Source organism: Magallana gigas, chromosome 8, assembly GCF_963853765.1.
Source record: "Magallana gigas chromosome 8, xbMagGiga1.1, whole genome shotgun sequence".
In the NCBI taxonomy this organism is placed as follows: domain Eukaryota; kingdom Metazoa; phylum Mollusca; class Bivalvia; order Ostreida; family Ostreidae; genus Magallana; species Magallana gigas.
The window spans coordinates 50664104-50686855 of record NC_088860.1 but is presented as its reverse complement, the minus strand read 5'-3'; the positions used below and the strand labels follow the sequence as shown (position 1 = coordinate 50686855).

The 22752-nt window shown below is 35.3% G+C and overlaps 2 protein-coding genes across 2 annotated transcripts; one reads left to right on the top strand and one right to left on the bottom strand.

Moving 5' to 3' along the window:
* Positions 1 to 92: 92 nt before the first annotated feature.
* Positions 93 to 11366, bottom strand: LOC105344428 (lipase maturation factor 1). The gene is given in 12 exon segments (XM_011452207.4): positions 93 to 314; positions 4552 to 4664; positions 5098 to 5278; positions 5602 to 5726; positions 5728 to 5756; positions 6346 to 6517; positions 7990 to 8157; positions 8565 to 8630; positions 9237 to 9385; positions 9564 to 9574; positions 9803 to 10112; positions 11155 to 11366. Coding segments are annotated over 12 exon segments (1695 nt in total). The 5' UTR covers positions 11336 to 11366; the 3' UTR covers positions 93 to 124.
* A 4591-nt stretch (positions 11367 to 15957) lies between these two features.
* Positions 15958 to 22004, top strand: LOC105344429 (dual specificity protein phosphatase 4). The gene is made up of 4 exons (XM_011452208.4): positions 15958 to 16389; positions 18970 to 19109; positions 20294 to 20513; positions 21077 to 22004. Exons 1-4 carry the CDS (start codon positions 15990 to 15992, stop codon positions 21460 to 21462), a joined length of 1146 nt encoding a protein of 381 aa, XP_011450510.3. The 5' UTR covers positions 15958 to 15989; the 3' UTR covers positions 21463 to 22004.
* Positions 22005 to 22752: the final 748 nt, after the last annotated feature.

The following is a 22752-nucleotide window of genomic DNA, read 5'->3' as shown; positions in this document are numbered from 1 at the left end:
TAAAAGATTGTAAAGTTTTATGTTGTACAGATTAAATAAATAATCAATTCAAAAACAATTGCTTGTTTTTCATAAAAAATTAATACAATAGAAATAAAATTGTGATTTTCTACTTAAATTGAGATCAATGTTTTTTCCTCCGTCGTATTCTTGGATATTCATAGTCCATGTTTTTCATGAACGCTTTGACGGAGTCCAGCGATATTGGAGGTAAATAGTTGCCTACATGACTTCTCTTCCACCATCGACCAAGTCGGGCATCCTTGCTGCCAATCTTTGTAAAAATATATCTGTAATGTTCCACTCTTATGTACCTGGGAAAAGAATCATCTTAAAAATCATTTAAAATTGATTTAAGTTGGTATATTACTGAAAAAAATCTTCAATCAGCCCATATTTACAAAGGCAGTACTACATAGTTTCGGAGAAAAATTGAAATACATGGAAAACAAGATGTAAATGTAATGAAGATAGGCGATTAATGTAGCATACTTGAACGTGAGAATCATGATCTACATATTAGTATGATTATAATATTTCTTTTTCATTGTATTAAAAGATACATGTATTTTAATTATTTCGTAATCCTTGAGGTAGGATGACCCTCAAGGCTAGTCAGATTAGTTCTTCACTTGTGTATGTATGCAATAAATGTTATTGACTTTAGTATTTCTTAATCATTTTTAAGCTTTAAATTGCCACTTATGACTTGAATTCTATTTCTTTAATGATCCCAACTTAAACAAGAGGCCCAGGGGCCACATCGCTCACCTGAGCAACAATTGCCTTAATTCTGATCAAATTAGCATTACAGTATCAAAATATCTTGACAACTGAGTACAGTAGATCTTGCTAAAAAAATTTGAAAATCTGCCAATTTTTATCAACCTCTTATTTTTTGGTAAATACCAAGCCCCTTTTGTTGTTGTACCTGTAAGAAGATTTGACTCTATTCCTATATACCCCCCCCCCATTTCATGGCCCCATTTTTCTCTAGGGAATCATGGTTTCATCAGACTTAAATCTGCATAACCTTTGCTTTCACACTAAGTACTGAGTTTTGAACCGAACACTTTCCCAGAATAGTTTTAAAGATTTTCTCTTCATATTCCTATGTAAAAATTCAAACCGCCATCACGGTCCCGCCCTACCACTAGGGACTGTGATTTTGCAAACTTGAATTTACACTACCCGAGGATGCCTCTACACAAGTTTAAACCCTTTCTGGCCAAAAATTCTTTAAAAAGAAGATTTTTAAAGATTTTCTCTATATATTCCTAAGTAAAAATTCATCCCCCATTGTGGCCTCACCCTACCCCTGGACTATTATTTAAACAAACTTGAATCTATACGATCTGGGGATGCTTCCACTCAAATTTGGGCTTTCCTGGCCTAATAATTTTGAGAAGAAGACTTTTAAAGATTTTCTCTATCTATAAAAATTCATCCCCCATTGTGACCCCGCCCTACCCCCAAGGACCATGATTTGAACAAACTTGAATCTACACTTCCTAAGGATGGTTACATGCCAATTTGAGATTTCTTGGCCAAATATTTTTGAGAAGAAGATTTTTAAAAGATTTTCTCAATATATTCCTATGTAAAACTTGATCTCCCAATTGTGGCCCCACCCTACCCCCGGGGATCATGATTTGAACAAACTTGAATCTACACTACCTGAGGATGCTTTCATTTCAATTTGAACTTTTCTAGCCTAATAGTTTTTGAGAAGGTTTTTAAAGATTTTCTCTATATATTCTTATGTAAAACATGATCCCCCTATTGTGGCCCCACCCTACCCCCGGGAACCATGATTTGAACAAACTTGAATCTACACTATCTGAGGATGCTTCTACTCAAATTTGAGCTTTCCTGACCTAATAGTTTTTGAGAAGACTTTGGCTCAGGTGAGCTAAAAAAGGTTAAGTTTACAATGCAATAAGTTGTTAAAGTTGGTTTCTGGAAGAAGAGACTTTGAAAATTTTCTTAATAAATATTGAAATTTTTTTTAGTTTTTTAATCTTTAGTTTTTAAGATCTGTGTACAAACATAGAATTGTGAGCAAATCTCTGTATCTTGCTTATAATTCGAAGCTTAACACTCAAATATGGTTAGTAAATAGAAATTGTAAACAATTATATAAAACACAAGAAACATGCACTATAACAAATAAAGAACACAATTTATTTTTTCGAAATGAATGATATATATACATGTACATGTATATACCTACATATTTCCGACAGCGATATCAAACTCTATTTAAACTGAATAAACTCGAGAAAATGCCGAGCATCTCAACAAAACCTATTGCATTAATATACCATTACGCAAAATATAATGCCGAATTACCGATAGAATGAATTGTATTTCAGTACTTTTTTGATACATCAGATTTTGCTTAATTTGCGCAGGTAAACAGTTAACTGTTTGATTTACCGAAGTCTCTGTTTGATTTGATACGTAAAAATCACGAAATACAGACGATAGTTCCCAGGTTACAAAGCATAAATAATGAAAACGAAACGAAAATCAGAACAAGCTAACATCAACGTCATGTGTGAAAACTGTCAATGCATTGAAATATTTAGCCTCAATTTACTTCACAAAATCGGCACAAATACATTTTGCATGTTTCAAAACTCTCCCTTCATTCGCGAACTGTTGCACAACAAGCAAATTCATCATAGTCAGATCGACCCTTTTTCGTATAATGTCATGGCTGCTTTAAACAAAGAACCTCGTTTTAGATGTATGGAATACGAGTCTTGGTAAAATGGGTACGCAAACCTGGGCCGTGGCAAAATAAAAGCCGGGGCAGATCGGCAATCGTCAATTCCAAATACGCATTATTTTGCAGCAATATTTACAGCAAATACAAATATACTGGTCCATCAAATATCCTGAAATTTTAATGAGATTGGCAGATTAATAACTGCCAATCTTTTGTTTTGCCCAGGCCAAGTCTTGTCTACCCATTTTACCGAATGCCGAATCCGAAGCTATTAAACTGATTGAAACACGCCTTTCCTTTATTATTATTTTCGTAATAACTCAGATTTGAAACATAATTAGACCTTAATTTTTGCAATTTATATTTTCCTTCCCATAAGGATAATTTATGCTAAACAACGTTGAATTGGAATCAGTAGTTCTTGAGAAGAAGATTTTTTAAAATGCACCCCCCTTTTTTTACAGTTTCAAGGTTTTCTCCGCTTTGAATACAGATCTGACTTTTATTTCTGCAATTTATATTCGCCCTCCCATAAGGATGCTTTGTGCCAAATTTGGTTGAAATTGGATAAGCGGTTTTAGAGAAGAAGTTCAAAATGTAAAAAGTTTACAGACGGACAGACAGACGGACAGACGGACGGACGGACAGACGGACGGACGGACGGACGACGGACAAAAAGTGATCAGAATAGCTCACTTGAGCTTTCAGCTCAGGTGAGCTAATAATATAGATTTATTTCATCCTGAGAGAAAGGTCTATATAAGAACATCACTCTTTTATACCCATCATATCTCTGCTCTAGCTCCCTAATGTTGTATCACTATGGCGGACCTGGTATGAGGGCAAAATATGCTTTGTTTGACCTGAGGACAGAAACGTTGCCTAAGGCTAAAGGCCACATTTCTGCCTGAAGGTCAAACACAAATAGTGATAGTGTATCAACTGATCTAAAGGGTTAATTCTTCATCTAAGTTGATAAAGCCTTCACTTGGTTTTTATACTGAAGAGGATGGAGTTCAAGCCTAGTTGCAGACATCACCTGATTCTATTACAAGAGCATATCCCTCAAATACCAGTCAGTAACTGTTTTACACCCTTTACTATAGATGCAAATAAAAGATCAATTAAAGGGGCATGATCGCAAATTTGATTAGGCATTTCTAATGTTCTACCAAAAGTTGAGTGTCCGTCATCAAGTTATAAGCGAGATACAGAGCTCACAGTTCTTTGTTATGTAAAGAAATCTCAAGACATGTTTTTGTTTACATTTTGGATGTTAAAAAGAAAATTCCAGGCTTAGACCTAAAGTGAATGTGACGAACACTAAGAACTGTTTATTCATGTTCAAAACAGATAAGCAGATTAAAAAAGAACTTTAACTGGTATATTGAACCAATATACAGTCAAACTGTGTTATCTTGAACTAGATGGGAGTGTTTAAAAACTTCGATTTCAACTGTACATCTAAGAAAAAAATTGCATGAGCTATAATGCATTAGTAATGCATTTCTTATGATCAACCAAAATTTGAGTGTTAGTCGTCAAGTTATAAACAAGATTCAGAGCTCGCATTTCTTTGTTATGTATTATATATATGCATTATAAACAATGAACATAAAAAAATTAAAAATTTGACCAAATCATGATCATGCCCCTTAATGTAGCAGCCAGCCATTGATGATAGACAAACAGACGAACACATCAAAATTTTTAGACCAGTTAATTTAACAATCGTTTTTTAGAAAATTTGTTGGTAATTACTAGAGAAGGATATTTTTAAGTGTATAACAATTTGTGTTACTATGGTGATCACTGACTTTGGTGGGTCCCTGTCATGGAATGGATTGTGAGAGATGAGGGACTCTGCTCCAGGGTCATTGGACATCAGCTTGACCGCCAGATGGACCAGCCAGGGGTTGTACTGATAATTCTAGTGTGACAAAAAAATGTGAAAAAATCAATAAAAATGAAATAAATACCAGTATGTGTTATACCAGTATGTGTACATATCTCTTAATATACATGTTGAGAATTGTTCTTTTAGCAATATTACCTATCATTTATATTATAGAAAAGCAATCTGAATGATAGAGAGAAATAAATATTTGAATTACATGCACACTGTTCTTGAATTTTTGCAATTCATTTGATAAAGCTATTACACAAACAAAGAATTATTTCTAATAGTTAATAATATTTCTTTGATAATGCAAAATGATGGAAAGTTACTATTCAAGATATTTATTGCTGCTAAATCTACCTGAAAAGCTGTCACTAATTACCTGAAATGCTATTGCCTGAAATGCTACTACTAATTACCAGAAATGCTACCACTAATTACCTGAATTGCTACCACTAATTACCTGAAATGCTGCAAACCACAGAAGCCAGTCGAGCCGGTAGTGGTAAGGAGAAATTAAACATGGCCGCCTTGTGATATTTCCCGGTTTACATTTGAATTCATACTCTTCCCAGCGTGCACTTGGTTCGTGGGGGTTATCGTAGGTCCCTTGGAAAATAACCTCTGTTCTCTCCTTGGTGACACTAATTCAGACAAAGACAGTGTGACTTCATCAAACTATTAACCAGCATGCTGAAATTTTCTTACTCTTTCCTCATTTTCACAAAAAGGAAAATACAATATATAGTCATATGTATCCATACAATTCATGTTTGTAGTTGTTTATTGCTGTAACTCTTACATAATCATATCACAGCCCCATATGAGTTGGTTGAGACAAATAAGTAAATTATTTAGTTTTTAAAAATAACATTAGATATTCATATAGACATATACTCATGAGATAAAACCCAAACTCATGCCATATCACGATATAACACTGAGATCTTGCCATTGATAGACTCACCTCCCAAAAGCTCCATAGGTGTTGACAATCCTGAGGGGGTCGAACGAAGTGTTCATGGCCTGGCGGGGAGAGAGGAGATTCTGGACAACTGGTATACTGAGGTAGGCGATCAGACCACCCAGGCTGCATGTTGAAAACCCGCCTTATGTAGCTACCTGTACAATATCAACAGATATCAACAGTAATAAAGACCGCCCAGGCTGATTCTGAAAACATGCCCTTTATAGCTACCTGTAATCATATTATAAAGATCTGCAGAAGGGTATAATATTGTCTCTGCATTTTCTATTTACTTTAGCATGTTGGGCAGAGACCAAGCAGGACAACTACTCAATATTGTAAATTACTTATTTTTAAACGTGGGTACTTCATTCTGCGATTCCGCTGTTTTGTATCAATTTGAGAGAATATAAAATCGTGATCACCAATTTTTGGTTATAAACATCTTCTATGTTCTCATTCATTTTAAGCATAAATAAACAGTTTCTAACATTTAATACATTCATTTTAGGTCTAAAACTGGAATTTTTACTTTAACATTCAAAATGTAAACAAAGCTTTGTTTACATAGCAAAGAATTGTATGCTCTGTAACTTGCTTAAAACTCAACAAATTATACTCAAATTCTGGTTGCCTAATAAAAATGTCTTACTGGATCATTGTAAACATTAAAATCAGAAAATTTATTTTTGACCAAGCCCCTTTAATAAGTAAAAGATGACATCAATAATTGAGGTGACCTACCCACTTTGAGTTGTTGATTGGCCCTGCCCTGGAGTCTGTATACTCTGTCTTTGACCGACCCTGCCCGACCAGAGAACATCCAGCCCAGACTAGCGTCATCAAAGCAGGCCAGGCTGGGGACAATGGTCAGCCAGTTCAAAAAGCTCAGGTTACCACTGATAATCAGCACCACCTGTAATGTAATAAATGTAATAACCACCATTGTAAGACAACATCCCACTGCTGATCAGCGCCACCTAAAATGTAATACTGTGGAATCATATTTATTATTTGTGTGGGTCAATATTCGTTGGTAACCAAACTTTTTCTAGGTCGTGTGGACATAATTTTGTTGGTAGTGTAATAAGGATAATTTCAATGAATATTAAACAAATAATTGTGCATAGGTTCATGGTGATGTAAATTCATGGGTAAGGGTTACCCACGAAAGCCAGGAACAATGTTGATTCCGCAATAACCACCATTGTTAGACAGCATCCCACTGACGATCAAAACTTGTAATGTAATACATGTAATAAATGTAATAACCACCACTGTTAGACAACATCCCACTGACGATCAACACCATTGGTAATAAAAATGCAGGTGATTCAACCATTGTTGTGAGAATCATATCCCACTGATGATAAACACAACCTGAATTTGATTTTAAAACTTACAAGCTGACAACCATCTGATCAATCATCATGAAAAAACAAACTGATGTTTAGAGATTTAAAGATAATGCAAACATATCATATCTAGGATGTATGATACTTCAAATCGGCAGAAAATCGATTTTTCAATTCTAATAGCTTGGATTTGATTTAACCTATATCTGAATAAATCGATCTATTTACACACTAGTAGTTACATGAAATCAACTTTGGTTAATAAAATACACAGCCATCTCAACTTTAGTTAATAAAATACACAGCCATCTCAACTTTAGTTAATAAAATACACAGCCAAATGCAATCCGTTTACAAGAATAGATCGTAAGCTTGACACATCCCCTCCGATATTTTGTACATGCCTGGTCAAAATACACAACTAAGTGATACGTTGTAATTGATGTTATTGATAGAATCTAGAGACTAGACCTAGGAACCTGTACCTGTTTACATCACTCTGGTGGTTATGTCAAGAATTGCATTGAACTTCTAAACATTTCTACAGCTTCAATAAACAAACATTCAATCAAAATGACTTCTTTTTCAGACAACATTTACTATAAAATAAAAGTCATCATCTTGAGAAACCATGCTGTTTTCTGAAGCATTGATGTTTTTCTATTACATCAATCCTCCCAACAGAATGCAAATTCAAATCAAAAACGATAATAAATTCATTTTAGATACTTTGAGTTATTCCCCTTTTTTATTATTGCATAGCAGTGTCTGAGAAACTAAACATTTTTTGGCCTTGATAGTGATCTGAAATCCTGGAGAGATAGCAGAGGAACATTAATAAAATAAAATATAAAGTAATCAGACAGCATCTTTTATCCATCTTTACAATATCAAAGCTAATTTTTATGATTCTTTCATGTAGAAAAGATGAATACAATACATTGATATTGTGAAGATGCCATTCAAGTTGTACAAAATATCATGCATGTCAAATCACACTGAATTGTCCATAACTTCTGTTTCAACATCTGACCTGAAATAAGATTTGGATGGCGCCACCAATCATACAAAGTCTCCGCGGTCCAATCAGGAACCACGGCACCACCAGCTCTACGAAGTGATTGGTCAACGTCTCAAACTTGTGGAAGATCTCGGGTGACTGGTGCATGAAGTAACTGATGGGGTTAGGCACTGGCTGAGTCTGTACAAACAAAGCAGTCCATCAGTGCTCCCTGTCTGTTGAGGTTAATGCTTAGATGACTTCACATCTTATTTTTTTGGACAGAAGTCTTATCAATTATTTATGTTATAATTATTTATGTTAGGCTAAATTTGTTTTTCTAAATCAATGGCTAAAGCCTTGAACTAATGACCCTTAAATCAAAAGATCTTATACAGCATGGGATTTTGTAGAAAAAAATTGAAATTACATTATAAAAATCTTCTTATCTATTTGATAAACCTATCCATAATGTGTTGTGGACAAGCGGGCCTCCTGACATTGTCAATAAAAAATGCACCATTCTATCTGTCTGACACACCATGGTTTAATGAATACTCCATAACATTGTTGAATATACATATCAAGAAGCATCAATTCAATCTTACCTCATAGTGGTAGTTCATACAAGTTAAATCTCTCCAACACTGGTCACCTCGGATTTTGATCAGTCCCTGATAGAATAAAAAACTAAACAGTTCACAGCATTGACACTTCATAACTTCATAGGTCAGAGAAATAACGTGCGTAAATTTTTATTTTGTTGAGACAGATGTACATGTAAAGATGACCATACAAATTAAAAACAAGTATGAGATTCAATAAAAGAATTTTCCTGAGGCAAAGAGATAAATCATGCTAAAAGTTTCAAATTTAAAAAAATCTACCTTCTTCTATTTTACAATAAACTTAAAATAGTTTTAATCCATCAGATAGACTTTCTATCTTAAGCATGATTAGTTATACATTTTCAGCATAAATTTGAGCATATAAAATAGACTGATGGATTCAATCATGATGAACTTACTGTTATGTAGACTTGCTGCCCAAATCATGTTTAACTACAATATAGACTTAATACCCCAATAATGATTTACTCATCGTCGCTGCTTTCAACAGTTGAAAGCAGTGTAATGGATAGAGAACCTGTGGATTCTGACGATGTGATTGACTGTAATATACATCACTGTATATTTACAGTCCCAATCATGATTGACTATATGTACATGTATAAAATAGACTTTCAGCCCTGATCATGTTTGACTATAAAATAGACTTACAGCCCCAATCATGATTCGGAAGATGAGCCACCGGAATCCCCAGATGACAATTTTGGATGTTGGTGTGTCCTCAGGGACGGGGCGGAGATTCCAGACAGGACAGAGGAACGTGGCCAGAAATCCCGTCTCCAGGATCTGGGACTCCCAACCTGGAAAAAATGGATCTTGGTTAAATTGATGTGTTTAACTTTTTACTGTGTTATTAAAGGTACCAAAAAAAATAATTCATGGGTGCTTTTCATTAAAAGTACTTTCATTTCTAATTTATATTTATTAGAAATATAAATAAATCTTTAATTTTATGAAAATATTGAACTAAAGACTTACCAAAACCATACCTAGAAAAGAGTTCTCTTTGTTTTAAATTAGCAGTAATACATTCAATGAAATACCCATTAATTGAAAATATATTTTTCAATGTAATACATACATAGATACTATTTCTTATGTCAAATTTTTATCATAACCATAAAATGGAAACTTATTAATAATAATATACAATCAGGCTATAAAATAGAACTTTCAAATTGTAATTTACAAAGAGGAAAAAAATACTGTGAACTTACCAGGTGCTGCCAACATTAACAATGGAATGATACAGAGTCCACAGTGCCAGCATAATGAACCAGTTGGCCCCACCCACAACAATCACAAACAGAGACAGGGCAAGCCCCGCCCATGCCGTGTAGTCAAGGAAACTGTCCAAGCTGTTCTCATAGTTGATCAGCCAGACGAGACTGGGGACCCTAGTAAACAGTTCCAGGGTGCTGCCTTTGGATTCAGTTTGTATTCTTTTGAGAAACTTCTGAGCTGGTATAAGTCCATGCTGACCACAGAGTTGCTTGTTCTGATGAAGAGCCACTAGGAAAGCCACGACTGAAATAGAAAGTTATTTACAGTGTTGGAAACATTCTGCATTAAATGTATGAGTGCATCAGCATGACTAAATTTAATTATTTTTTTACTATAGAAGTGGTCAAAGAGTAAGAATGCAAAAAGATTGTGACGAGCACTTGTGAACATAACAGCCAATATGATAATAATTTTTTTCCAAATAAATCTATAATGTGAATTGCATGAAATAAAACATTTCCATGATCGCCGGCTCCTATTCTTTCTTACAGCAGTTTAATATTATTAGATAGCAAAGTACTGTTACTGGCCCGAAGGGCCCGTAGAAACAAGCTGAGATTCCCTATAAATAACACATGTACATGAAAATAGTGACCATTTTAGAGATAAAAACCTTATGCCTAAAGAACTTGAAAATCAAAGTTTAAAATGGCCCTTTATACTCTTCACCAATTTGATTCTCATGCCCGCATCTTGTGTAAAGACATATTTTCTGGTCTGATTAAAATGCAACCATTTCAAATTGAGAAACTTCTTGAAAATATTGATTGGTAAAAAAGATATCAAAATATGGTATTCTTCTGCATATTGTTCATTTAATCTTCTTTCAAAGAAATTGCTCAGAGGTTTACCACTACAACGAATATAGTCGACTGACGAGTGACGTCTACTAATATAATGTCATATGACATACAGACTTATCACGCGCAATGAATAAATAGAAAAGCAGATCAACCTCTCCCCAAAAAAATCAGAAAAGGGCTACATTATTGCAGCTAGATCAACCTGTGCACGTTTCCAATTAGTGTATACTGTCATTGAAGTGCATATGTCCCTGATACTATTACACATTACATGTATATGAGAATGAAAATATGACCGAGTTCATTGGTTTTCCCCTGTTCCCTTCCAACCTGTCATACTGTAAACACCTTATACAAATATGAAAATGACCCCAATAAATCAAAGCCGGTAGCCATTTGGCAACTTCATTCTAAAGATTACTTTGAGCCATGGCTCAGAATCAGAGAAGTCTCGGATGAATTGCAAATTAGTTTGGACATACAATAAATAAAACCGATGTAGCGCAGTAAGACGATGCGTGTTAGCCAGAAAGTGTTCGTCTCTAGGGTCTTTTCTGTCTTTTTATCAATTTCATTTGCTGCCTTCTTTGGCTCTTTTCCTGACGACAGGTTTTCGGCGTTCAATTTTTTTCTTCTTCGTAACCCAGCATCACCATCCGCCATTTTGACCTCATACACCAATGAAAATAATTAATACAGGAGAAAAGGCAAGCCGTTACTCATCAAATGAGAACTAATTTGGTTTTTTTAATTTATGTGTGATAACTATTTTAGAATATAATCACCAATTTTTCTTGTTAAAATGTCTTTATAATGTTTTTTGTAAATAGCGTAAGCAGTTTTATAAAATGCAAAACCAAAGCAAACACAACAGTATGCATGCGGATTCCGGAATTTAATTCGTTGCAGTTTTCTTCGTTTGAAAACCATGTGAAGAGAGGGGACAATTTAAAAAAAACGTTGTGTCAAATGCCGACCTGTTATATGCAACCTGCAGTCTCGTAAATACCAACTTTTTATCTGATCTTCAGATCTTACATTTTTAGAATTAGTACACATATTCTCAGAGACAAAATAATGTAAATGGACTATATAGTTCTAACCAAACTTGTGACATCCATTGTATAGGAGAAAGGATTCGGTCATTGATTAGTTGTCCCTTGCATGACATAGGGAGGGACAAGAATTTTGTTTTTATTAGTAAAAATAGTTTAAAAAATTTTGACTAGAAAAAAATTATGTGCATTACGTCTAATGACAACGATATGTATATATATATATATGTTGCGTACCAATGTAGCAACATATTTAATCAATAATTTTAGAATTTACACAGCACTGCATTATCAAAACTCTTTAAAAAAAAATAACAAGACCCCCACCCAGATGCCCCCCCCCCCCTCCAAAAAATAAAGCAATTTTGTACTATTTCCCTATGCTTATCAATACAATGCATTGTCATTCCTTATTTCATTTACCTAAATTACTTCCAAAATGCATATGTAGATGTAGATGGGAACGATATTATAGAATTGTTTGTGATAGAAATTTTTCAGAATAATGGTATAAATTTGATGAAAATGTGTCGTAAAAGATAAGTTTTGAAGGAAAAAGGGTATTTATCTTGGAAAGGAGTCCAGTCCGGTCCTCAATCTTCAATTTTAAGCACCTGTGGCAATAAATACAATATTTTTTTTCTAAATTTCAATTCATTTTCATATTCTATATGTTAATTAAAACACTCTTTCCTGACAATGTAGATATATCTTAATTGATTCTTAATTAGAAACAAAAGAATGGCCATTTTCTTGGGGGGAGGATAGATGATATATATGTATAGGAATTGATATACATGTAAAAAATGTGCGTATTAAAATGAAGTTTCTTCAAAGCATAGACCCACAGGGACCAAGCCCGTTTTGACATTACTTTCAATGTTGCCATGAATACACTGAAATTAATGTCAAAACGAGTTTGGCCCCTACCTGTGCACATTTCCTTGGAGAAATTGATAGAATTACACACTCCCTTTTTGCGGGGATAATTCCTTGCAAATGTGTATATGTCCTATTTATCTCATCCACATTTCTATTTAATATGTCATCAGTTTACATGTACTCTTATTAATAATTGTCTCGTGTAAGAGATTGTACTTTTACCAATATAATATATATTATACATGTGGAATATTTGTCTGGCACCAGAAACAAACTGTGAAAATAGGGTGAGGGTGAGTGTTATCGGAAACTCACGAGTTCGTTCCGTTCGATCTCTCCATCAACAATGACCAAACTGTGATTGGGATGAACGGACGTGCACATAAAGTGAGTGATGGTGAGAGAAACAAAGAGCTAAAAACCGTATAGGTTTAATTCCATCAGATTGGGTTAATTCCATCAGATTGTGATATAAAATTTGTGCCTGTAAAATTCAAATTAAGAAAATCTCTCTCTCTCTCTCTCTCTCTCTCTCTCTCTCTCTCTCTCTCTCTCTCTCTCTCTCTCTCTCTCTCTCTCTGGATCATGAGCCTGAGAGTTCAGGCAAGGGTATGCAAATACAAAAGCAATGTGCGTGTTTTGGATGAATTAATGTTTATACATATTGTACATGTATGTGCGTATTCTACTCAACAGACGGCCGGAATCTTAAGCGGATCCATGATTTTTTTTCTCATTCAATTTTCAAGTTCTTGGTATTTCTTTTACCGTTGTCCACATTCTTTCAAGAGCCATTCTCATGATTTGAGCAAAATTTTTCCGTGTTTTACTGTTTTCATTATTTAGAAGGCCCAACTAAGTTTTTCTAATGCTTAACCAGAATTTGAATTAACCTTGTAGATTTACAAGCAAGTAAAACACCTTTGTTACGTTCAGTCATTCAATCTTTATTCCCCCCTTGTGGAGATATCACGCTATAAGTCAATCTAATTAATATTAGATCTTTGATCCGCTCCTAATGGATCGTTCTATTACATGTAGGAGCGGATCAAAGATCTAATTTTAATCAGATTGGCTTTAAGTTACAATACATAAAGAAAATCAGTCAATCGTACAATAATAGGAAATTATAATGAAGAAAACGTTTGTACATTAATGTTGCATATGCTCTAAGAATGACAGAGCTCTATTTAAGCATGCTGATGCACTGCATACAAATTTTGCACAAAGGCAGATTGCTTTCTTTGTCTTACAATGTAGTGGGCTCTAATTCCCCGAGCAAAATGTAAATACAAGATAGAATAACAAGCTTCCAAAACCTGTTTTGAAATTAAAAAAAAATTAATTATACCTATTTTTTTTTTATTTTTAGAAAAAATTGATTTAAATGAACCTGTTTGTCAATGCATAACCCACGTTTACAACTAAAAACATGGCTTTAAAAAGATGAGAAACTTGTATTTGACAAGTGCCATTCATGTTATTATTTAAATCATTTCTATTACATTAGATAACGCATTGTAAATATGAAAATGACATCAGAAATGTTAAGCTCAAATCCTGACCATGTTAACACGCTCCAGTACATCTGTACATGTGTAATGTATATAGATGTAGTAACGGTACAACTGCTATTCAGGTTCGAATTCTCTGTTTAGATACATGCATGTTCATGAGATGCCAAAAGATAGATATATACATGTATTGTACTATACATGGTTATGATTGTCCATCTCTTTCTGAAAATAAATGCATATGACATGTCATTTTTTGACATACTAGTAGTTCATAATTTTATCTTTAAAAAAAAAACCCGCAAACGATTTTAAAATGTAACTTAACGCCAAATGTATTCTACATGTAAAAGTAGAACAACTATTAATGAAGTCTATCATCGCTGCAACATGTATAATATATAGGTAATCAATTGGCTAAAACAGAAGCACCCATTTATCATCAGGTGAATTGTATCTCATATAAAGAAAAATAACGTATGAAAATGAATTGATATTTTTTTCAAAATGAATTTTACAACGATGAATATGGACGACATTAAAGTGTATAAATTTCCAAAATCGTTCACGTTAGAGTATTTCATTGTATATAGCGTTTATCCCTGGCCACTCCAGGTAAATATCATGCACCTGATTCCGGTGCATGCTGTGTATATACGAGAAATTTGATTTAAATAACATTATAAAGATCTATAAACGTCTATGTATAAATTAAATGGGAAAAAAACTTACTCATAATGAAATTCTAATATATTATGAATGGATACTTGATTTTAATCCACATAAACTGCTAATTTAAATCATTTTCGATATATTCTAATGAACCACGTGCATGCATATCCCTTACAAGTATTAAATCTAATGTTCATTCAACAATCAATGATTCGGTATATCTTACTTTCATGTGAAGTATTATAACATGTATTTCGAATGTACAGTGTGTCGGCATCCTGCATTTGGATAGTACATGTAATTGTTTTAACCCCCCCCCCCCCCCCCCTCCCTTCGTGTGTCAATACAGCCCTTTTATCCGTACATTTAATTAAGAATATCAGGATATCTTAATCATTTTTTTTTTAAATTTATACTATATATTATTCCATATAATATATTGAATGGGTTTAGGCAGCAGACACAGCCTATTTTAGCCCTCTCCCTAATCCTTTATCATTGTTATGATCCAGGTTAACTATGGGTCACTAATTAAACGTGTTTTTACGTTTGAGAAATGTCGGGGTGTCAAAGTGTCAACGGTGAGCGTGACCTCAATTTCATATTTCACGCACACAGACCGTTCATTCATCCCTACAATTACCCGCGGTGTTCTCGGTCTCCATTCATTGATCTCGTCGATACGGGCGGGATCGATCAGTCAAATATCTGCCATTGATGCAGGGCTGGCTAAGACCGCGCAGCCTGAAATTTTTTCTCACAACTTTCTAAACAATGACTTATTCTATCGATTTCCGTTCAGATGTTGTGTGAACGGTCGGGAATGAATGAAATTGTGGATCGCATGTCAATTGTTTACTTCCGCTCCGATTGTGGTTTTCATAATTATCCATATATGGTAAGAGGGCGGACCTTTCTGAATTCTTTCTCAGCCAAAAGCTGGAGAAAATGATGTCAGATTTCTCCTAATACACTCATTTTGAATACTGTTACATCTATTGAAGATTGGGTTTTCATTTATTAGATATATTTGTTCAAATTGCTGATCTACTTACATTTTCTTTAAGATTTATATGCTGACCGCGTAGTCTTACTCGATACTCCTATTGACCTTGATGAATTTCATTGGTTCAGAGGAATGCCTAATCGGAGAATATATTACTACGCGCGGTGAATGGTTACTATCATTTATGAATGGAATGTTCAGTCGTACGCACTATATCTGCAGCAATGGAAACGATATCCCTCAGCGACTTTCATCATCTGATAGTTCACTACAACTTCAATAATTCTACAAGTCTTTTGATTCTGGATTCACGGCCCTACATTTCTTACAACGATGGACATATTGTCGGGGCTAAAAACATGTACTGCCCTCCAATCTCAAAAAGGAGATTTGTTAATGGAGGCAAACTTCATCTGGAGAAGATGTTGGACAGCGACGTGCGACACAGGCTGGTGTCGGGGGGCTACTCTCAAATTGTCATCTACGGCGACAGTGAGGACGAACTCGTTCACTCGGACAGCAACATGAACATCGTCTGGCATTCCATAAAGCAGCTAGGATTCGGGGGAATATGCAAACTTCTGAAAGGTATATTTATGTTTTACAACCACAGCTTTCGTTAATCAAAAAGTTAACAATGTTAGAAATAATCCCCGTTCAATTGTATTTGTTTTTTATCTTTCTAAACTTTAGCTATTTATTAGAATTCTACCAGATTGTTGTAAGTCAGGTTGAGAAAAATTAATATTCCACATCTACACTGCTGTTGGTGTATATGTTTGTGGGCGGAAGGGCTTCGTTCTAATTGTCACTATTAATAAACTTGTTGTACGTCTTGTCAAAATAGGAGAAAAAATCTATTAGGAAAAGATTACGATCAGAAATCAAGAAAATTATGTTGTTAAAAAACTTTTCATTTTATCATTACAAAATTGTCGTGAATTCCTGAATCTAAATAAGAAACAAATACATCATTACTGCAGAATGATTTAAATTAAATTAATATATAAATATATATTGCTCCAAATTAAAAAAATGTAAATTAACACTTTATTGTTTCATTTTTTGTTCTGTCTAATTAAAGAGGAATTTATCACGTATATTTGGGTAAATATTGTTAAATGTCGTGTATCTCTAAGAAATTTTCAATAAATGGATACGTCACAAAAAAGAAAATTACCATATTAAAAATAGTATGTGTATAATCTAATATTATCTATACATTATGATAGAATTTATAGCATTGTAATTTCCCAAAAATCCAACCGTTTGAACATTGAATGGTTTTGCCACGAAGAAAGTATTTGAAAATGTTTGGATTCTATTTTAAGAATTCAGAGTCACGGTATACACAACGATGCAGTTATTAAAACCACACAGACCTCGCAAGAATTTCCGATTAAGTTAATTATAGAAACGTAACACAAACATCTTTTAAACTTTGCGTTTTGATTGATTGGAAAACGATCGTAGCACAACCTTTTGAATGAAGCTTTTGTTGTTTTTTATTGGTACATATTAATATCAAAGTGAACCGGAAGGAAATATGAAATATTTGAATGGCACATGATTTCATTGCTAATTGTGCCAAATTTACATATCTTGTGTTATTGTATTAAATACATTTTATTGCGTATATTTATTTATTATTGTTTTGACACAAATTTTGACAACTTTCTTATAAATATTTACAATTAACATCAAGTGTGGTTTGTTAATTTTTTTTTTACATACGAAATAACAGAACTAATAAACGCTTGCTGAAATATCCGTATCTATCTATCTATAAATGGTCCGTGAATATAAGTATATATTGCGATATATTTGTGGACGAGCGAATCGAGCCCCCAGTCAAATCGTGTTCTGTTTTTGAACCTTCAACATGACATACATAAAATGTACACGCAGTTAACAGGTGAGCGGATTACATGGACACATCCACACCTTCCCTTTAACTCTCCAAAAAGATTATATTAAAATACACTAATTACAATTGATAAACATTGAATTCTTCTACCCCCGCCAGACTTATTGTTTTATGACACAAAAACCTTATCACCTCGGGTCAGGCAAAATTGGATCGCGTTTAATTTTGAATGTGTGAGTTTGTTACTTTTGAGTAATTTTAAGGCAATTTACTGTAGCTGCAGGAAGGGCCGAGGTATTGATGCTAATTATTGGAATTCTGCCGGACGTAACTATGGGTTTAAAACGCCGGAAATTGATTTAATTATCGGGAAAAAAAATTAATTGATATTATAAACAGCTGGAAGGGTTGCGGGAATGCACAGGAGATCAAGGGTGGACAATAAGGGAAATGATGTAATAGCTATGTACACAGCGTGTTGGCTTTACCCCTGAAGCACGTGCAAAGGTGCAATTTTACTCATCCAGGAAACACAATCAAGAAAGATTATTTCACGTGAATTGTTTGATGTTTGTAATGAGAGAGAGAGAGAGAGAGAGAGAGAGAGAGAGAGAGAGAGAGAGAGAGATGCTTGCTTGTACAAGTAACAGATTTACAAACATTTTAAGAAATATATATTTCTGTTGTATGTATGAAAATATAATAATTAATAATTAAGCATTTTTCAGACGCTTCTTCCTCGAAATAAATTTTGTTATAAGTTTTTACCAAAGAAAATACGGAAATAAAAAAAAACAATTACAGGGAAGAAATGAAATCTGCATTCTGTCCTCATTATCCACCCCCTAACTATTGTGTTTCCGGGATAAAGATTTTTCATGTGCTTTAAACATTTCCCGGAAATAAGTCACTCGTGCACACATGTAATTAGCTGACGTACACACATGCATGTTTTACTTTCCTTCTTAATATGTCACGCGTGCAGATACGTGTAAATAAGTTTGAAAACCAGGGAATTAACCTTGGCAACAGAGGTTGTTTTTTTTTTCATTTGTTTCTGAACACGAAACTAGATAGCGGAAATGGATCATTAAAAACATTAAAGCTAGAGGAGAGAGGGAGTAGAAGATACACTAAATCCTCGGCAGTTATGTTCGAGATTCTTGAATTAGACAAAAACATTAGTCGGATCTTCGCACGGAAACATGTGTTTCTTAATGAGCGGTATAATCCGTAGAGATGGTGGGAGGGGGTTCCTATTGTGCAGCTAACGTACCATAATGTTAATATTTTACTTACAGGCGGTTTCGCCCAGTTTATGCAGAGCTTTCCCCGCCAGTGTACCATCGTGGGCAGCAACCCGATCCTCACCCCCCAGGCCGAGCCCTCAGCCCAGGAGAAATCACAGAGGCACGCGCTCTTCAGAACCAATTCTACACTGGTATGTGAACTATTCAAAACCAATTTACAAACCCTGTATTATCAAAAGAGAATTGAAATGAACATGCCAGCTTATGGGTCATCCAGTGGTCGCCACATTTTGGCAAAATAAATAAAATAATAAATCATGAACTTCCCCCCCCCCCCCTAAAAAAAAAGTTAATGACAAACTTTTATCTACGAAATACATAACGAGATGGAAATCAAACATCTGAATTGAACTGAATGAAATCGATAAAAAATGAAATGAAAATGCGGAAATGAGCCGTGATAAAATCACTGATGAAAATAATGATGTACGTTCGTTAAATGTGTTTGGAAAAAAAATATTTATATTATTTAAATTCCGAGAAAGAAAAACTTGCTCTAACCGGATTTTTTTCAACAATATGCGTATCGCCTCAGCCACAACAAACAACTGTGTCTCATGTTCTGTAAATATACTTACCTGTGTATTTACCTGTTTGTTTACGCAATGCTTCATTCTTATTGAAAACACTCGAAGCTTTGCAACATTAAATTGATGGCTAGAAATAATGTAGATATTGACAATCCTACGTCCATAAATCGACAAATACAGACAGGTAAACTTGCCTAGTGGTGTATGCATGCAAGACTTGATCAGTGCCTAGATTACCGTATAAGGGGAAAATATGTTTTGTGTATCATACCTATAAATATAAGTACGTAACATCTTGCTTTTAAACTGCAACAGAACTTATAATCCGAAAAAAGAAGTGTAATAAAATATTTGTATCTACCTTACAATCATGTTAAAACAAGTATATACTATATAGATCGCCTGAGAACAGAGTGTCAGAATTGTTCCAGGGATTGGCCATTATTGTTTATGGTATTAATGAACAAGGACATGAAACGATATCAGCGGCCCATCAAAATATTAACAACGCAGAAGAGTTTGTATTTAAAGAGTCGCTTCCTCGTTCATACTCAGATTAAAAAAAAAACCCGCGGGGTGGGGGGGGGGGGGGGTCCATGCAAGACCTATCTTCAGCAACCCTTCTTTATGGATCCATTAAATTAGAGATGAGGTTGGGGGGGGGGGGGGTCTATAGGCCCCTGGCCACCCTTTCTAGATCAGTTAATGTCTTTACGGGGTGCTCTAATTTCCCCACCCCCTCCCCATACGCACACTAATTTCCCGCTCTTTTCTCTCCCCCACAGATGGAGCCGGTGGAGATCTTCCCCCACCTGTACCTAGGTAATGCCCTGACGGCCGCCTGCATGCAGGATCTACAGCGACTCGGCATCACCGCCATCCTGAACGTGTCCTCCACGTGCAAGAACCATTTCACCTCTAATTTCCTGTACAAGAACATTCCTGTGGATGACAGTCATAACACACTGCTCTCCAACTGGTTCTCAGACGCCATCACGTTCATAGGTAGGTCTATATATGTATGAACCTGATTACAAGGCAGTTCGGTATATACAGGTTAAACTGTTGCAACTATTGCTGCACTGCCTTAAAAGGATTTACACACACTTGCGTATAAAAAATTAGAAATTGGTTCATTTTGTTTGACTGGCCTGTGTGCTTTGATGAGAAAGATTATTGACCCTTCTAACGATGATACTCTGTTCTTGAGACGAAACCCAATATCACTGTGATTCAGTCAATGATAATTCCTCGTAGAAAAAAAAATCGGTTACTTTTCATAATTAAATAAACAAGTCAATGGTATAAAGGGACGTGACTTTAATCGGTAGAAAGAACCTATAAATAATCGCAATAAAGATCTGAATTGTCCATTATGTCCCGACTTTTTTGTATTATCGTATGAAATGTAATCATCACGTAGCGCCATTGTAATCATGTTATTTGTCATAGTAAAAGCAATATGGTGGAATTACTGCCGCGTGACGCCATACCATCAAATAGAATGGAAGAAAAAAGCGGCTTTTGTTGATTGAATTTGCCAATAACAATGTGGTGTTTATTTGTAGATGAAGTGAAAGGTGCGGGCGGCAAGACTTTGGTCCATTGTCACGCTGGAGTCAGCCGATCAGCCACTATCTGCATCGCTTACGTCATGTACAGCCGTCACGCCTCACTGGATACAGCGTTTGAGTTTGTCAAGTCCCGTCGCAGCGAGATTTCGCCCAATGCAGGCTTCATGCACCAGTTGCTGGAGTTTGAAAAGGAGCAGGAAGACAAGAGGCGCCACCTGTCCCCCCTCAGTCCCCTCAGTCCGCCATGTTCCCCGCCCTGTCGGTTTTTCTCCGTCTCCTCCAGTTTCTGTAGTTCTATGGACACCGGAGTCTCCTCCCCCTACTCCACGCCATTCTCGTCCCCCACAGCCCTAACCAGTCCAATGGTGGCGTTCACTTGACGGACCTCGTGACGCACAGGAAATGACGACACAATCCCAGTGGAAATGAGGCAGACACAGAAGTGGCGCCATTGTGTTGTACTGAGGCGCTCTTTTGCCGTTGGTGACAAAACTTTCCTTTGAGTACAAGTTTTTCTACAAAGCTCATAGTTGAAGTTTGTCGAGTTTGCAATCATTTTGGCAAAATTCATGCGATAAGGAAGAGTGCAAAGATATGCAAAGTTATCGAGGAATAACTTTTAATATTCTTCTAAATTAAAGACAATCGGAATTTTGATGAATATGCATTTGGTGTGTTCATTTTGTTATGTACAGTAGCCATACATTGTGTGTACGATGTGTGACATGTTTTCTTTGTTATGTGTACAATACGTGTTCAGTTATCCAAGATGACACTATATCTTTTCAGATTATAGTTCATCCTTTTGTTAATGTCCTTATAAATGTCTTTTATATGCATACATTATACGAACATTTACCAAAACATGTCTCTCGAAAATCTACTGTGATACTACAATTTCAATAAAATTTGTTTCACAAAGCGATGTTTTGTCGGCATCTGTTATCCTCCCACGCATCTGACTCAGTGCTGAAGTCGTCGTTAGCGAGAGAGGGCTACGATTGTCGCCAACATCTAATGGTGACAGGCTCCTCTGTTTAATTGACGGCTGTTCTGTTTATTATGCAAGCTCTACGACCTTTGGGTCAGCGCTGTCCTCGTTACTGCATTTATCGTGCAGTGTTATAAGTAACCAGCTCTTTAATGGTTGCAACAAAATGTAAGATGAATTAATGCACATGTACATATAAAAAGACATACATCCGACCAATTTTGGAAAGGGCCATTTACTAGCTTGTACAATGCAATGGCAAGGGTCATTGCCCTTAATACTATATATATCTGGCACGTTTTCCTTAAAACACACTTAACACCCCCTCTCTCTCTCTCTCTCTCTCTCTCTCTCTCTCTCTCTCTCTCTCTCTCTCTCTCTCTCTCTCTCTCTCTCTCTCTCTCTCTCTCTCTCTCTCTCTCTCTAATAAAGCTGTAGCGTGGGCGATGCATGGGAGAATGGATTTTTACAGGATCAGTCCAAACGCAAGTGTCAAAAGATCTAGGACCTTTCCGTGCGACTTTTATGGAGTCAATATTAGGGATGAGAGCCGTGATTTTATTTAAAATAAATGATATCATTGTCTCTATTGAATGAAGTTTTGAGGGGGGTAAATTCGCAGTGCTCCGTGGTGTGATAGTACAACTGGTATACCAGTAGATGATTAAATGTACTGGGT

Excerpts from the sequence above, each read along its gene's own strand:
- LOC105344429 (XM_011452208.4), top strand. The coding sequence starts at position 15,990 with ATGGAATGTTCAGTCGTACGCACTATATCTGCAGCAATGGAAACGATA. Across the intron at positions 16,390-18,969 it reads AATATGCAAACTTCTGAAAG|GCGGTTTCGCCCAGTTTATG; the intron begins GTATATTTATGT and ends TTTTACTTACAG. Across the intron at positions 19,110-20,293 it reads TCAGAACCAATTCTACACTG|ATGGAGCCGGTGGAGATCTT; the intron begins GTATGTGAACTA and ends TCTCCCCCACAG.